This window comes from Fundulus heteroclitus, chromosome 8, assembly GCF_011125445.2.
Source record: "Fundulus heteroclitus isolate FHET01 chromosome 8, MU-UCD_Fhet_4.1, whole genome shotgun sequence".
NCBI lineage: Eukaryota > Metazoa > Chordata > Actinopteri > Cyprinodontiformes > Fundulidae > Fundulus > Fundulus heteroclitus.
In genome coordinates this window covers 27,363,723-27,381,380 of record NC_046368.1, presented here as the reverse complement: position 1 = coordinate 27,381,380, position 17,658 = coordinate 27,363,723, and the positions used below count along the sequence as shown (strand labels likewise).

At 38.4% G+C, this 17,658-nt stretch overlaps 1 protein-coding gene across 4 annotated transcripts in view; it reads right to left on the bottom strand.

Moving 5' to 3' along the window:
- The window catches only part of ap3b1a (adaptor related protein complex 3 subunit beta 1a), an 88,188-nt gene that overhangs the window by 38,361 nt on the left and 32,169 nt on the right, over positions 1-17,658 (bottom strand). For 2 of the 4 annotated variants that reach the window (XM_036140497.1, XM_036140496.1), the window contains exons 7-20: positions 17,156-17,338; positions 15,557-15,709; positions 12,057-12,154; positions 11,889-11,943; positions 11,733-11,804; positions 11,001-11,063; positions 10,795-10,927; positions 10,605-10,714; positions 10,322-10,498; positions 9,498-9,684; positions 9,222-9,263; positions 8,612-8,742; positions 5,308-5,461; positions 1,655-1,832 (exon numbers count right to left, since the gene is read on the bottom strand). In XM_036140497.1, coding sequence (XP_035996390.1) covers positions 1,655-1,832; positions 5,308-5,461; positions 8,612-8,742; positions 9,222-9,263; positions 9,498-9,684; positions 10,322-10,498; positions 10,605-10,714; positions 10,795-10,927; positions 11,001-11,063; positions 11,733-11,804; positions 11,889-11,943; positions 12,057-12,154; positions 15,557-15,709; positions 17,156-17,338 — 1,736 coding nt within the window. The remainder of the gene's footprint in view (positions 1-1,654; positions 1,833-5,307; positions 5,462-8,611; positions 8,743-9,221; positions 9,264-9,497; positions 9,685-10,321; positions 10,499-10,604; positions 10,715-10,794; positions 10,928-11,000; positions 11,064-11,732; positions 11,805-11,888; positions 11,944-12,056; positions 12,155-15,556; positions 15,710-17,155; positions 17,339-17,658) is intronic. The other 2 variants (XM_036140500.1, XM_036140499.1) reach the window with 1 other exon arrangement.

Here is a 17,658-nt window from a genome sequence, read left to right as displayed (position 1 = left end):
ACATTTAATCGGCATGGTTTTGGACCTAATTCTGTTTTTCAACAAAGTTCATTCAGCAAACTTTGGGGGTGGGAATAACTTTCCAGGATGGAAATTACAGTCGCATCAAACGATGAAAATTTTTTTTATTCTTTAAAAAGATTTACAATTTCATTCTTTATAGCATTTTAAGACATACATTTAGTTGAGATGTTCTTTTAGAGACAAAAACTATGGTATGATATGCCTGTGTGGCAAAAAAAAAGAGCATATTTGTAAACGGGGTTTAATCTCAGGCACCCCTGATTCATCACGTTAGAAATAGAGCAGAGAAGAGATCTCTGCCTTGCACAGTTACAAGAACACAAAAAGGTAACAAAAGAGAACCAGCGGGAAGCACATTTAAAGTTAAAGAAATGGCGGTGACTCCATCTGGGTGCGGTTGAAAGAGGAAGCTCTGAACACCTGCCAGCAGATTCCTGAGTCAGCTCCAGTTTGCTTAAGACGATATAAATAAGCCAAAGAGGTTTGGGCTCCATTGTGCAGAGATGAATCCAAACTGGAGCTTTCAGGCTCAGACCTGGCTGAGACGCATGGGCCTCCTTTCTTACCATTTTGGTTAACCTGAACAACAGCGTTCCTCTCAAACATGTATTTTTCCCCTACACCCTGACAGGTGGTGATGATCTGTTGGTTTATAAACTATCTACTCAGAGAAGAAGAAGAAAAGAGCTGAACAGATAGAATATAGGCATTTCTCACCAGGTCATCTATGTAGACTTTCCAAATGGGCAGAGCTTTGTTTTCTTCAAAACGTGATGATGCCAAAGATAGCATAAATCTACAGCTTTGGGTTTGGCAGCGGACTAAAGGGCTATTCCACTACATTTAACAACTATAAGCCATGACTAGGTCAAAATCTAAAATATGCAGAATGCTGAAATGTCAACCGGAATATTTTAGACTCATTCTGTGACTTATGAAACCTTTATTCAGTTGACAAAAACAAAAGAGTGATTTTAGGACTTCTTTTGGCCTTAGATGGTCCCAAGCCAAAATAAGTCTTTTAGCTTAGGGTAAGGGCTGATGAACCATGTCAACTTATACAGAGGTTTTGAAAAGTTATTATGAAAATGCCAGAGAAATTGACTCGATTTGTCTCTGGCTGAATGAGACTAAGGCAGCAAAATGTTGCTGCAGACTGCCATTCAGCTGGCTGAAAGAAGGCTGATACGCTTTTCTCACACTTACAGAAAGGACAAATTTGACTCGTTGGAAATAGTTACCAATGTGAAAAAGATGAGCGGCCATGTTATAGCAACTTAAAGGAGCACCATTAATTTCTCTAATTAAAGTAACACGGTTTACAAAACTACAGTTGGCAAGCTGTTTGGAATAAAAGCCATCAGATTATGGTAAATATGCTAATTTTAGACCTTTGTGATAACACTGTGCCGCCATGAAGTCATGGCATTTTTACACAAGGTCATCATACATAGAATCTCATAGTGGTCAATGTCCAACAGGGTCTGGCTTAAAAAAGAAAACACCAATCAGACTATTCAGATGTGCAGAGAATTATGCTATACTCATGACTGATTCTATCGAACAGTTTGTGATTTATTAAACCTGAAAAATAGTTCACGATCTCACAGACAGCAGGGCTTCAACGCACCTGTCAGCGGCGCTCTGCTTGCTTTTCCTCTGCGTCGCCTTCTTGGTTCGTTTCTTCTTTTTCTGTTCGGGTTCAGACTCACTGGAGCTCGCTTCTGATCCACTCGAACTCTTTCCAGAGTCACTGGAGGTCTTCCCAGACTCTTCACTGCTTTCCTCTTCACTCTCACTGCCCGACTCTGTGCAGAACAACAAAGTAACTAAATGATGAATTCAAAATGTATTAATTTCCTACCCTAATAACCTATTTTGGCCTCATCTGTGCATAACATTTTCTCACATTACAATATTTATTTTAAATAAGCTAACCCATTTCTTTCACTACTGTTTCTAATAGGGTTGTCAGGACACTCCCAAAAAAAAATATAAAAAAATAAAAAAAAATACTCAACCATAAACAATCCTGTGGTGTCAAAAGAATTTTGTGGTATGGAAAGTGCAAAAACATATATTTACAAATGACAAGCTTAACTTTAATTTTCTTGATTATTGCAAAAACAGAGGGACTGAAATACTGAAATAATTAAAAATAAAAGCAGAAACATACAAATGTCCCAGTAAATGTATAACTCAAAGGTTGCTCTTAGTGATTTAAATGTGCTTAAATAAATATGTTGGAAATACATAGAGAACAAAAACATATGAAGGTCAATTATATCATAAAATGTGTTACATATATTGTATATTTTTAACAGTCATACAATTACATTCAATTACTGCTAATTTCTTTTAAATTAATTGGTATATTTCAAGTGTATTGGTTTATTTATTGGTCAATTTAGATATTTCCAATTGCTTTTTTAATTCTGATAGTGTTGGTCCTCTATGCATTCAGCCCTCCTTAAGAAAAACATACACAATTTAGGTATCACTTCTATGGAAATAATCCGCCTATGATTTAGTCACACAATACTTTTATTATACTTGCTTGTGTTTAATGTGCCACTGTGTGGTTTAATTTACTTGTCAATTAGCTGATGATACAGATACATTGTACTACAGGGGGACAACTATTATTTTATACAAAAAAAACAAACATGGGTCTGACGCATAGCAAATTTATTTTACAGTGAAAGGATTGGATTTTTCAGCAGCAGCTCTTTACAATTTCTGTCTTTCTGGTCATTTTGCATAATATTTTCTGTAGTGCATAATCACAGCAGCAGGGTTGATTGTTACGGGTTAATACTTTCTTCTGCTCTGATCATCAGTTTCAGTCCGGCTCCACCATATCTGTGTAATCAGCCACATTCGCCTCTAATGTCTTTACAGCTAAACAGAGGAGTAAAGGAGGAAGGTGCGCTGGTTTGTTCTGTTACTTGACTGTTTATTAGCTGACTGCGCCGTCAGCTGAATGATATTTTCCTGCGCTGACTTGTAACCAATATTCCCCCTAATTTTTCATGTGTCTGAGCAAACACACAAACTCCCTGAGCGTTCACTTGACCTCTGTGAGCAACATCGCACGTGCACACTGAGGCTACGTTACGCCTGTCCAAAACTTGAGATTATAACAGGCTATAAGCACAACAAGCTTAAAGAATCAAGTTACAGCAATAATTTCTTTCAGATTACTTAGTTTAGATAAAACTGATTTAGCCCGATTACATGAAAAAGATATAAAGTCTTGGATTTTTTTTTTTAAAGAGCTGTATAGCATATTTTTATTTCAGAGTAGGAAAAACTGAGAGACGTGCACATCTTTCAGAGTTCCAATTTTACTGGCATTAAAAAAAAATAGAAAATTCTGCAGTGAGATTTAGCACCAGCATGTGGTACTATGCAGCCTCTCTTCTGTCAATCTGCTCCAGGGCAGCTGTGCTTCTAACATGGCTCACCACCGTCAGGGTGTGAATGTGTGCATGAATGGGTGAACGACCGACCAGTGTAAAGCGCTTCAGGGTTGTCAGATGATTTATTTTAATATTCTCAGCTCGCACATCGCTTTTCTAACACAACGAGGGAACGCTCTCAGTTCTGAACAATTTCTTTGTGTCGCTTTTCGTTTTTATGCCAATGGCAGCTTTTTAATAACATAGAAGACGCAGGAAATCTTTCAGAGGCAGCTGTACGTCGCGCTGTCAGGAATGTTACTGTTGCACTCAGTTATAGTTTAAAGGCGTTCCCTAGTCAGAGACCCACAAGACTAATAACAGAATTACACAGAATGAAAGCAATTTATTCTGTATTCAAATTTTTAAATAACTCACACCATCCCATCATTAATTGCTTATGTTGAATATAGCCAGTTAATGCTTTAGTTGAGTATCATTCAACATAAGAAAACTTAACCTTACCTGATTAAACTGTATTTTCATACTTCATCATTATTTGCTGCCATGTCCTTTCAACACCTTTCGTAATCAATAAGCCACCCCCCCCTCCTTTTTGTGAAATGTGAGAAAACAGCTTTAGTTCTGTCAAATAACTCTCATATCACTCATGCATTGACTTTTTCAGCTATTTTCTGCTGTCAACTCGCTTTTTCCACAGCAACAGCATCGTTTCTTATGGTTTAATATTCTCCATATGCCGTCATAGAATATTTCTAATTCCACTTGAGGGAAATGCCACTTCCAGGCTTCTTATTTCCTGCCGTGGTGGTGCCATGGTGAATCACGTTATCTGCGATCCATTGATCAGGGCTTCTTTCACGCTCCTGCTCGCGTTCAACTCATAATTGATCGGATGCTGTGTTTAGTTACCCGACTGATATCACCTGTTCTGAAACCGGAAACGCTGAGTATGTCAGAGTGAGGTAGTACTACTCAGAGTACCAGCTTATTACTCGGGGTAGATCGGTCATTCTTTCTGAAACGAGGCCCAGAACAAAGACCCACAGCACAACCTGCCCAACTATAAAGGCGTCTGGCCCACCCATCAATCAGCGGTGCGCTCCGATCAGCACCTGCCGCTCACAGAGCGGGGCCGTGGAACACCGTCTCACCAGAGACTTGGTTTTTATTATTTTGTATACCGTTCAGCTTGGATTTTATTTATTGCGCAGCCTAGTTTTGCTGTGCGCGCTGAATCCAGATGTCGCAGCTTAGAGGAGTCGCCCAGAGACCGACAGAACCCCTCCACTGGGCTGTCTGTCAAGCTAATAACAGCTAGCAATAGCTTGTTGTTTGAGAGGTTTATTCACTGTTGCAGAGACATGCACTTACTGACCTTTTTATGCTGCTTTCAAACATCCGTTTCGCACCATTATTTTAGCATGTAGCACAGTTAAGCGTGTTTTTCCCAGATCCCCTGCCCTTTTCTAGGAAAGTTCCTCCGAACACTTTTGTGCTGTCAAAGTTCTCACTAAAGAGGGCATCGTGTTTTTCCGGCTGTACTCAACATGTTAGGGTTAAAAACTTCCAGCAGCAGGTAATTGTTCAGATGAGTGGCTTCAGGGAGCCTCTGTTGTTGCAGCGCTGCGGGATTTGAGGGAACGTGGATGCAAACACTTGCAAATGAGTATCTTTGGATAATTACTTTTTTTTAGTATCAATTAAATCGAGGTATCGATTATTCTGACAATCCTAGTTCTTACATCAGGTAATTCAGATATTTTCTGAAACGGTATAGTAAAATCAACTGTCTAAAGAAAACCTTTTTCATCAGGTGCTGAAATGCACTAAACATTTAAACTCTAAAACACAAACATACCTTCACTACTGCTGCTACTACCACTGCTGCTGCTGCTGCTGTCTTCACTGCCACTGCCAGATCCTTCCTCTTCTTTCTCTTCATCGTCCGAGTAAAACTTGTCATCAGATTTGGGTTGCTTGGCCTTCCCCACAGATGGTGCCCACTCTCGTACCTAAATGGAAACAACACATGAAATCATGATGCTGAGAGAGATGACAGAATGAACGACCTCAGCAATTAGCACGTTTTGTTAAAAGGTCACACTTAAAAAATATCAAAAGCTTTATTTCAACACTGAACAAACTTGTTTTAGGTTCCCTGTGGTCTTTGACACAGATTCAGAGACCCTCCTGTCCCAAATAAGTGAGGAGGTTGATAAGATTTTGAGTCATTAAAGAATCACGAGCAAATGAAATATTACAAAATTTATAAATAAGCTGGCAAATAGTTATAGGTTCTTTTCCAATTAAAGCTTTTGCAAGAAAAAATAAACCAGATTTACAGCTGAGTTACTGAAGTTTAAGGTTAAAAAAAATGAACTATACAAAAATATATATTATAAAATCCCACCCATCTTACCTGTAACGTTTATAAATCTTACAGGAATAAATATAATAATCTTATCAGAACTGAAAATATAAATAATCAGAGAAAAATCTGAGTGTTGCAAACATGTTAAAGCTACCTGAGAAGTACTGAATCAAACATTACAAACAAAAAAAGCAATCCCCTCTATTATCAGATTATTTAATGTTTTTTTTTTTACAAATTATTATGATGAAGTCAAAAAGTTTTATGATTTCCTTGTCAGTAATGTTTATGAATTAGCTCTGAAAATAATCTTCTGGACTCTAAACAGGAAAACTGTCTGGGATCTCTTCATTTGAGCCCCCTGAAATTCAAGAATTAAGTGATATTAATATTCAACGTATGATAATATAATGATAAAAATTCATGATAATATCACAGTCTTTCTTGTCAAACAGGTAAAGCAGTTCATGTTAAAGCCACTTCATTATATTTGTGTTCTGTAGTTGATTAATTGATTGGAGAAACTTCATAAGAATGGATTTCACGATATTGCTCACAAATAGTTAATAACCATATCTGCAACAGGCAGCAAGTTGTTAGAGCTAAGGGTTGCAATTCTAACAGGATAAGATATTTTGTGGAGTTCCTCAAGGCTCCATTCCTGGGCCATTGTCGTTTCTGATTTACATATTTTTTATTAAATGGCCAATGACCAAAAACCATAGGCACCAGATAGGCACCAGCTTCCCTGCGTGGATAAGCCAGTATCAAGGATAGATGGACAGACAGATGGATGGATTTATTTATCAAATGTCTCCAATATCCTTTCCCCAATCATTCTTGCTGATGATGATACAGTCCTGGTTTCCTACAATTCACATTTCGATTCACTTTTGTGGGATACTAATCTTCATTTAAGCCCCCAAATTCATGGCTAAGATTAAATAAATTATCATTAAATTTAAAAAGAGCCAATGTCATAATTTTCAGCTACAAGATGTCATATTTTCCAAAATGTTCAAAAAGCCCATTTTCTGGGTGAAAACCTGATTATAATGTAATATAGTCATATTTACATTATTGTAGTATAGTTTGGGTAAGTACCTTTCCCACAACTCTAAAACTTCTGGTCCTTTAGAAACTGTTAGAGTTGCAACTTAATCAATTGTCGATAATTGCCTGTCTGCTCTATATTTCAGGAGCTGAATATTCTTACTTTAAATAAAAAAATGTTTTTGTTTACAAGATTCATGAAAGTTAAGAGTACATACCAATGAATTTCATTACTTTATGAAAAAGGTTTAAAAGGCATCTAAAACTGTATTTAATTGGGACTTCTGTTAATGTTATATATTTACATATGTACTGGATCAACCGATGTTACTTTTTTTTTTTCATATTAATGAACTCAGCAATTTCATAAATCAACCCAACAGGGGTTGTTGTAAATTTTATTCTATTCTATTTTTGATATACTATCTGGGTGGAGGCTTCATCTAAGCCCGTGAGTTTCTTTGCCTCCTCCTGCACCTTGTTTATTTTTTTACTCTGGCATGTGCTTCAATATATTCAAATTCAGTGTACTCTAAACGTCTTTGGCTAGAACTACAGTACACAAAATTATTAAACGGTGAAATGAAAAACTCAAAAGACTAAAAAAGTCTATGGCAGATGCAACAAATGAAGAGATGAGACCTATTTAAAGGCAATTTAAGACTTTGAATGACACATATGGCTTTTTAAAGAATTTATAAAAGGTACGTAACTGAGATGATTACATTTAATTTGTTATTTTTAAGACCCTAAAGAAAACCTGGGATTACTCCATCTCTAACTCAGAGACACATTGATTGTTCCTCAGACATCAATAAGAAATTATAGCTCATAATACTCATTTTAACTATACTCAAAAGCAGCAGAAGTTGAAAAGAATTGTTAAAGTATGCGAAAAGAGGTAAGTAACTTTTGATTTGACGATTTTCTTCAAAAGTACTACCAAGACGTCTGATGCTTTTGTTTTTTCACATTTTGGACTGGCTCAGGCTGAAGAGTTCCTTGTATCTTTCAACACATTTATGTATAGTTGTCTCGAACTCATGGGCTCATTTAACTCCAACACAGTTGTCAAAACATCACAAAAATGATTGTTTAAGCAGAATTAACCAGACTGCTGCTGCAATTTTTCTATGAAATGGTTGGATTATTTAGAAATCATTAATCTTTCATTTCTGTCAGATACAAAAAAACTCTTATCCTGCTTTACAGTTAAAATTAAAGTTCTAATAGTTTATATACAGTCACCAATGCCATAAATAATATAATCTATTATCTATCTATTAATTATATTAACAGAATTTTTTTTCAGGGTTAAATTACTATAATATGTAACTTAAAGGATTTCTAAAAGAAGCAATTGGGTGCACAACTTTGAGTTGATCGTGGATTTTTTCTAATCTGTGTCATTTACCAAGTTGCCTCTTGAAACACATTCTTTGTGCAGCCCTGAGTAAGTTTGTGACATAGATATGGTTGTTTTTTTTTGGTCATAAATATTTGAATTGCCAGAGCTCGTTTTGTCTGTTTTTTTTTTAACATAGAACAAAATTCTTAGCATAGACCACAAATTGTCAATAGGTCCAGTGTTAGGCCTTTAGTTGGGTCGAGTTTAATGTAAGCCACTAGTGTATTTGAAGGTGCTCCTCTAACAAACTATTATGGGGATAACTTGAACGTATCAGAATCCGTTACATGTGCATGCTTCAGATAAAATTTGTCCAGCAGGAATCTTTACCGGTTCAATCACCTCCACGTTCCTCACAGACGGATCCGGTGCGACTGCTGGCCAGTCTGAGAGCTCCTGGTACCCAGCAGCTTTAACGTTCAGACTATGTGAGAGGGTTCCTAGCTGGAAACGGTCTCTGTCTGAAGGAAGAAAGACGAAGAAGACAATCAAAGAAATCTGACAAAAGGTAGCAAGAAGCTCAGTCCTTGATGAGGAAGTCAGAGATTCCCTGTTGATAACATTAGATGGAGGAATAATTGTTTTCACCATACATCACCACTCCGTGTCGTGAATAGGCTACAGACAGTCCCCCAGATTTCTCCTTTGTGGTCAATAGGACAATGAGTGCTTTTGTCTTTAGAGGATGCTAAAAAAAAAAACGGCAGTGCTATGCTGTCCGAAAGGAAAAAAAAAAGAAAACTTTGCTTGTGAATATTAAGAATGACAGGAGTGGATAAGGCCATCCATAAACATCCAGTGGGTGCAAACTGCCTGTGAATTTTAATGTTACAGGAGGCTGTTTCGTCCCTTTTATCAATGAGGAAGAGAGAAAATAAGGGGATCTTTTTTTTCACCTCACAGTGTCTGAAAAAAGGTTAGCGTCGGCTCAATAATTTACCCATCTCATTAGTCCAAGGTAAAGGGGTCTGACCTAACTGCCCTTCAAAGAGACACACACACCAGAATAATAAAAGCACAGCCTGAATCCACTGGAAATAGAGCGACTCAATTTGAAGTAAAGCTTCCCCTAATTCGTAATCAGGGATTCTCTTCTGCTTTAAGCAACGGACATGAGAAAGTAATGGATTTAATTCCAACTATACAAGTTGTTTGGAAGACCAAAATACCTTTCAAAATAAGGCTTAGAGGTGAAAATGACAAGCAGATGAAGTACCTTTGAAAGCAGATTCCAGGACCGGAGCTGGTTTGGAGGCCAGTAAGATGCGCCGGGCGTACTTGTTGAGGGTGCCGCTCTTCTCGTTGGGCACAATCAGCTGCCTGATGAAACGCGTTCGGTCTCTGATGTCATAGTTCTGGTCGTATTTGCCGAGGTTCAGAATGTACTGGGTCAACAGCTTGGTCTGGGAATGTAAGGAGAAATGGGACTAGCGCGGAGTGATTCCAAAACCGATCTGCTGGGAACATCTAAACCTGACAATTGTTTAAGACAGGTCTGATTTTGAAATCACCCGATTCTTTGTTAAGAAAAACGGTATGTTTGGAAACGCATGCCTAGTACAATAGACAAAATAACCCAGCTTGAACCGGATTTTTAGTAGAGATGCACCAAGTATTCTGGTGACTGGAATCGTTTGATTTTTTCAGCATGATGAGCCCTGCGTGGTGACTAGCCTGGAAAAAAATCCAAAATATTTATTTCTCTAAATCAGCGCAGGCTTCATACTCAAACTACAAACTAATAGGTCAAGCTTACATCCTGACCTGTTAGTAGAGAGTTTAACTTACTTCCCACATTTTCACGTTGTCCACCTAGCAGAAATTTACCAAGACGCTTCCCGCTTACAAAAATAAAAGCACTTCCTGTTGGTTCATAAATTCAACATTCTGTCTCATTCAATCACTACACTGCACCTTACTCATCGTGTTGTAACTTTAAGCTGGAGCTAAACATGGAGCTGTTTGAAAATCAATCAATCATTCATTCTTGAACATAATTTGCTCCAGGTGACCTGAGCCCAGAACGAAAACCTTCTGCACCTGCTTGGAGTTGGTCAGGTACAGCTTTGCCGCCAAGTTGACCGTCTGCAGCTTGACAATATCCTCTTCAGAAGTGAAGCTCTTTGCCATCTTTCGGAGAACGTCTGGTGCGATCTTTGGCACCCTCTCGCAGTACTCCCCCATTAACCACAGGATGCTGGCCCGAGCCATGGGAACCTGCAGATTTAGGCGAACGATCAAAGCTATCATTCAACAGCTCCCGTTTCACACAAAGTACATGAGTAATAATAGTGGGTGACATAATAACAGGGACGACACATACGGTGATGTTGTCGAAGAGCTTGGCCATGTGCTTGATGATGTCACTGTGCTGGGTGGGCTGAGTCTGCAGCAACTTCTTGATGACCACCACACTCTCGGCCACAACCGTCTCTGTTGGAACAAACCAAGCGATACCAACGGCGCCCCCTGGAGGAGAACATGTGCATCTGTTCTCGTCTAACAGCTCTTACCATCTCTGTTGGAAAGCAGCAACACCAGGCCGTTGAGGCAGGTGTCCGTCACCTCGGAGATGTTGGTGGCACACCTGCCGATGGCCTGGATGGTAGCGGCAGCAAACGCCTTGTCCTGGCTCTTCACGTAGGTCTGAAGCACGATTACAAGCATGAGAAGGACAGCCTTAGTTACTGTAAACAGCAATCATGGCTAAACGACCAACCTGAAATTCCCTTAGGATGGTGGAAATGTTGGCTTCATTGGCGAGATTAGTCAGGATCTCCAGCTGTAAAATCAGAAGAGAGGCTTATTTATTGAGCGTGTTTATCAGAACGTGGAATAAAGACACAGAACAGGGTGTTGGTAAATATCAAATATATCCTCTTTTATCCCAACCACAGTAAATATGCGACAAAATTGTGGAGACTGCTACCAATTTGCATTTAATTCTATGATTCCACAAATGAAAAAATATGTAGGGATGCACGATATATCGGCATTAACATCAGTATCGGCTGATAGTTATTATTATCATATCAGTATCGTTCTTATAACTAAAACTGGGCCGATATTAACGACCAATGTTTATTACCATCCAGTTTCACTTTGTGCCTGTGATTCAACAGGGGGAGGAGTTAAACGTCACATGACTGTTGTTCGGTCATGTGACAGTGATGCGTCATAGCCAGGATTGTTTGGGTTTTAAATGTAGCACAGATGTAATATAAGCAGTGTGGTCGTTTTTCACAGTGTTAAAAGACATGAAAAATAGTGTGTAAGTCTAGATTATATGTATGGCCACATTTTACTTTAACCGATCTGTTCTATATAATTGCACTTATCCCATAGGTTACCACGGTAACACACATTTAAAGCCCTTAAATAGTTTCTGCCCATTACTTAGCCTCATCCTCACATAATGTAGCTCGCATTAATGCAGAAATCCATCCTTTACCTTCAGTGTTTTGATGTGTGTGGCATCTGTGGACCTGACATAGAAGCTCTTCATGTATGGCTCAAACATCCCCTGTTTGGAGACAGATTTTAAAACTTAAAACTGGAAAAGCAACACAAGGAACCCAGAGGGACTACGATTCATGAGCAGCCTCACCTTCCTCTGAATGGACATGGTGGCGATGTTCTCTAGCACGACGTACTGAACCTCTCTGCACAACAACAAGACGGAAAAGCGCCGTTAGGTGTGGGAACAGGGTTACTGCAGAGTAAAGTATTTATTTTTCACAAACTATAAATAGTAAAAATGTGCCATTTCAATTACCGGTGGCTTCTCAACAGTCGAACAAGGGATTTGGTGACAATGCTCACTTCATGTTTAGGGGCTAGATGCCAGTAAAGCTGAGCGACCGCCATCACAACCTGAACACATCCCGACAATAAAAATCACAGCAAACAATCAAGAAAATGTTGCTTTTTAAGGATTCCTTCTTTAACAGAACACACACTGAAAAAAATAAAAAATTGGTACAGCTCTACAAAAGCACTCAAGACACCATTTGATGCAAGGTAATTTTTCCGGGGAGCTTTAAATAGCAGGAAGACGTGTGTCCATCGTAGGGAGGCGGAATGGACGGCCCGAGGCGTCTATGAAGATGGAGGATGTCACTGTGCTGTCACGAGTAAAGACACAGCATGTCACATTTTAATCAACACTTTCATTTGGGAGCATTTTTCCTCCCGCTGCTACTCTGAGACAGAGACCTTGAGAGCCCTGGTTGATGGAAATCTGTAATCACGTTTTCTTTTTTTAGTTTAAGGTTCACTACAGCAGCCATGTGCAACTGAGAGGTATGTAGGAACATTCAGAAACGGGAGGTTCGTGTCTATTATTACCATGGACACGTTTTAATTTGCCTCATGAAGTCTGTGTTTTATCCATTTATGTTTTTCTTTCCCCCTAGAAGATCCCAGTACCGCCACATTTGAGTCAAAGCAGCTTTTTGATAAACTATTAAAAGACGACAATATTTGATTAGATGGCTGTGTTCAACATGTGCAGATGTTTTGATTTCAAATGTTTTATTCTATGATTTTCTTTTTGCACCAAGACACTTATTGATTTATCTGCCTCTATTGCTGCCTTTGGGATCGATTATTTTTATTTCAAGGTTGACCTGAGCAACATTTTGCTTTTCGCATGTCTTGCTGGCATGTTGGATGAAGGAAACTAAATTTTTCCTGGGTCTTTTGGAGCAGAACATGTTATTAAAAAGAAATACGAAGATACAGACTTGTGGATGCAGACTTGAAATAAATTAATCAATTTTGGTTCAACTAAATTATCCAGAAAAATGAATTTAGTCAGAGGTTTGACCAACACGTCCAAATTCACACTGCACGTCTTGATGCTCAATTCCCTCTTTTTGCTAAAATCCATTTTTTGTGTGTATGGTCGTTCATACTACTAGCTACATGCAACCATCAGACTTCTGTCTGAACGGTTAACGACCCCAAAGCGGCCCACATGTGCAGAAGGAGAAAGTAAATGTTGCACAGCAGATTATTGCTTAAGGAAGTACAAACAGATGTGTTCCTTAAAGTGTTGAATAAAGCTTAATTTAAAAAGAAAAAATCTAGTAGTGGATACCTGCATCTCTGTTGTGGTGAAGTTGTTGGGCAATGGGAGTTGACGATATTAAGGCTGCATTATGACTAAACATAGGTAAGGGGGGAAAAAGTACAGCTATTAACAATGGGCTTTAGTGGAGTGGTGACTGCTACTGCTGTAGAGAAGTCTGTGTGGATGTAGTGAGAGCCAGGGCAGTGACGTAATAGTCAGATGAACAACGGCTTAACGGTTCAGACTGCGGACGCTTTTTAAACTATCGGATACGTATCTGCTTTAGCCCCACGTATGGAAGGAGCACAAATCTGACTTTTTTTTTTGGAGGATGAAAAGATCGAAACTGGGCAGTTCAACCTGCCATGAAAAAGGCTGATATGGGTTGCATGTGGACAAAAAAAACAGATGTTTGTCACATTTGCCTGTAGTGTGCACATCGCCTAATGCACTTTAGAGTAACAATTCCTGCAAAGATACACTATATTGAACTGGACCCAACCCCATCCAAGGCGTTGCACGTTTTTACCAAGAAGTTCAACGTTCGTCTAATTTAGAGGAATTAGGGTAGATTAAAGCAAAAATATAGCGAATTGTGTTTAGTGCTCACATGTTACCTTTTTGGAGAATGAAAACATGAAACTCTAGGACTAACGGCTGATTTGACAACAAGACAAGACTGCAGTCTTCCATTGAGTGGCAAAGTGGGCAATGAGCGGATCAGCTGTATGGCAGTTTGGTCTTTACAGATGCAGCGTGCCCCTAGTAAGGTAATCTGGTCAAATTAAACAGTGATATTTCATTTATTTCAAGGCTACCCGGCATTATATGTTGAACCTCTCTGGACATTATCAAGTCTTTAAGACCTAGTAGCTTTGTTATTATGGAACTTGGGGACAGTTCAACGCACTGATGAGATGGGCTGAAGCTAGGTCACAACTAGGGAAGAGCAAAATGTTCTTTTTGACAGAACCCTCTGATTTAGTTTTAGCTTCAGACACAATTTAGTCATCTAAAATCGTTTTAGTTTAAGTCAACTAAATTTACTGGAGATTTAGTCATCATCGAAAGGAAGTCACATAGGATTCAATTCTTTTGGGGCCCCTGGGACCATTAAGGAAAATCCTTTCTTCATATCTTGTTAAAATACTTATCCTATGATGAAATGGAGTTCATGTTGTTTTTGAGACTTAAGAAACTTCATATGAATGTAGTTTTGTAAAAAAAAAAAAAAAAAAAAAAAAAAAAAAGAAGAATACTTCTACTACTTTCTACTCTGCAAGAAGATTGGGTCTGATTATTATTATTTTTTTTTTAAAAACTTTCAACACAACTAAAATAAGATATTTTTATAGTTTTTGTCAAGAAAAAAAAGAAAACTATAAAGTTATTCTTTCCAAAATGAAGACTGGGTGATTATTGTGGTATTTGTCATGTATGTGGTAAAGAACACCACCATGACAGAATATGCAGTGATGCTGAGGATAAAGGATGTTTGCAAACCCTAAAGAGTTGTAGCCTGACTGGGATTATTACTATACATGATTGAACTATTCTTCCATGAAAAGAAAATGCTTCAGCTACGTTTCACATATGACTATCACACATTATTGAGTTAATGTTTTTTCCCTAAATTCCTCCATTTTATTTATCTATTGTGCGCAGTTGCCCTGTTGATTAAAATGGGTGCAATGAATTAGTTTAGTTTATACCAGGTGAGATTTATTTTTAGACCAATTATAGCCAAAAAGATTAACAACTACTTTTCTCCATCATCACCATATTATTGGTTTTGTAGACAGCCCCTAGTGGCCATTAGTGGTACTCTGCCTTTGGAGGCAGTCAAATTGGCTTCACTTGAGATCAAAAGTCACCGCAATCATCTTTTACATCCTGTCTGAAAGCACTTTCATAAGAAAAAGTATACCGGAGGAAAAACTCAGAATTGGTTTTAAAATTTCCCTCAATGTTGTAGATGATACAATGAAAGCCCAGATATATTACCTTTGTTCATTAGCAGCATAAACTGGGTCCCATTTCCTCTATATCACATTGTAAAATTGATAGTGTGATGGAAATGGAAATTACTGGTGATTTCCAGCACCGACGTTGCATTACACGTCCCTATAGGTGAAGTTATTTTTAAATTATTCTCTGTAAGGAGCTGTAAATGTAGGTGTTAGAAGTGTGTGTTAACTCACAGCAGTGTTCCTGCTCTGCAGAAGAGGTTTAGTGTTCCTCAGCAGAAGTCGGTGATCTGGATCCATGATGTAAGGCTTTGCTTCTTTCTGGCCTTGTTTCTCCTCAGAGTCAGAGTCGTAAAACGCTTTCTCGTTGTCGTCGAAAACAGCATCCTGAAATGCAAACATTTAAAAAAAAAAAATGTATGTGTAGACAAGGTTGTGAATTTTTACTTCCACAGGATAGGTTTATGATGTTGTATTCTTTCCATTTCTGCCTCACTCTGAACCAAAGTAGTTACGGACCGTACCTCTAGGCTTGAAAGGAGAAAAATGTGACTAAGACATTGTTGATGGAGAGGACTGATTGTTTATAGGGAATGTTACTTCCATCCCAGGTGACAAATGAGAATGATTTAAGTTAATTTTACCGTAAATATCTTATAATGTCCTTTAAAGTATTCTAGCTGGACTTTTGGAGATTCAATGTCTCTTTTTGAGATAGCTACTGTGCTTTACAACAGTATTTACGCATCTTAAATTTTTTTTTTTTGCATTTTGTCATGTAGCAACCACAAACTTCAATGTATTTGGCTTTATTGGGATTGTACGTGATATGCAGAAACAAAAAGTCATAAAATAGTGAAATGCACAAAAACTTAGACATGGCTAAGATTTATTTATTTATTTATTTTAGAAATAATAATCTAAAAACTGTCAAATATGTTGTAGAACCATCTTTCACGGCATTTAAAGCTTTTAGAGAAAGTCTCTAGGAACTTTACAAATCCAGAGACTGAATTTTTTGCCCATCCTCCTTTGCCAAATACCACAACTCTGTCAAAATGGATAAATCACACCTGAGCCGCACCTTTAAAGTCTTGCTAGACATTTTCAGTGGTATATAGTTCTGGATTTTGACTTAGTTTGTTGGAAAACACTTTAAACGTTGCTTTGTTTTTTAAAGCATTTTATTTTGCCCTCTGCCTTGCTCTGTGAACTGGTTGTTCAAACACTGAGCAACTCTTGTTCTTTAGCTTTCAGAGCTAAATTGGTTTCATTACAAATTCCTCAAAACAATATAACTGAGCCGTTATATCAATATATTGGCTACTGCAGTCAGGTTTATTCTTTGGTTTCCTTTTTGCCCCATAGAGTACTTGTTTTCCTTATTGTTATCATTTGTCTCAGTAGCTTAGTTAAATAGTTTGTTGACTGGAGCCTTTAACTGGAAGATGACGTACTGTGTTAGTAAAACCTTGTAATTTGAAAAAAAGCTGTGTTTATTGTGTATGTGCGCAGGAACACATTGATCCTGCACCTCCATGTGCTCCTCCTGCAAAATAGTCTTTGCAGCTTCAGATTTTAGGTCAGATTCAATCACACCAGCAGACGAATATATATGGGCACGGTGCACGTTTCCAAAAAAAGGTTAAAAAACAAAACAACTGGACTTTTTTTCCCGATGTTTGAAGACGTTTGCTTCTGGATGGGAAGTGAAACGTCTTCAAACTTTGGGAAAAAAAGTGTGCTGATCTGTACATTGTGTCTTTATGCTCTGGTTATGGCTGAAAGGAAAAGTAAACCACGTCACCAGTAAATCTACAACAGGGGCCTCACCTCCTTCCAGGGGCTGGTGAACTGCGTCCTGGCGTAGCGAGTTAGCATGTTGATGATGACCACTTGGCCCCACTCCTCCACGTCCACCAGCAGGTTACACAGCTTCCTGTAGTTCTTGTGGATCAGATCAATGCGATCGGGGCACACCTCCTCAAAGGCCATCACAACGCTGCCGGCCACCAGCTATAAGAAAGAGTTCACGGCGTGATTGAGGAACAACTCATCAGATTTCTTCTTTTCTTTTTTTTTGGGGAGGGGGGGGGGGGGGTGCATTTATCCTTTCTTTCTGTTAAATCTGTTAATTTGGGTTATGAACATTTCAAACGGTTTTCTCCTTAGATAAATTGAGCAAACGCTTCATCTCTTAAACAAGCAGTAATATGGGGACTCTGGAGAAATGAAGCACCGTTAGACGATATGACTCTTGTTGCAACGTGTACTGCCGCTGCAATTTCAGTCAACATACTGGGGAATTTACGGCTCCGATTACGATAAACTCTTTC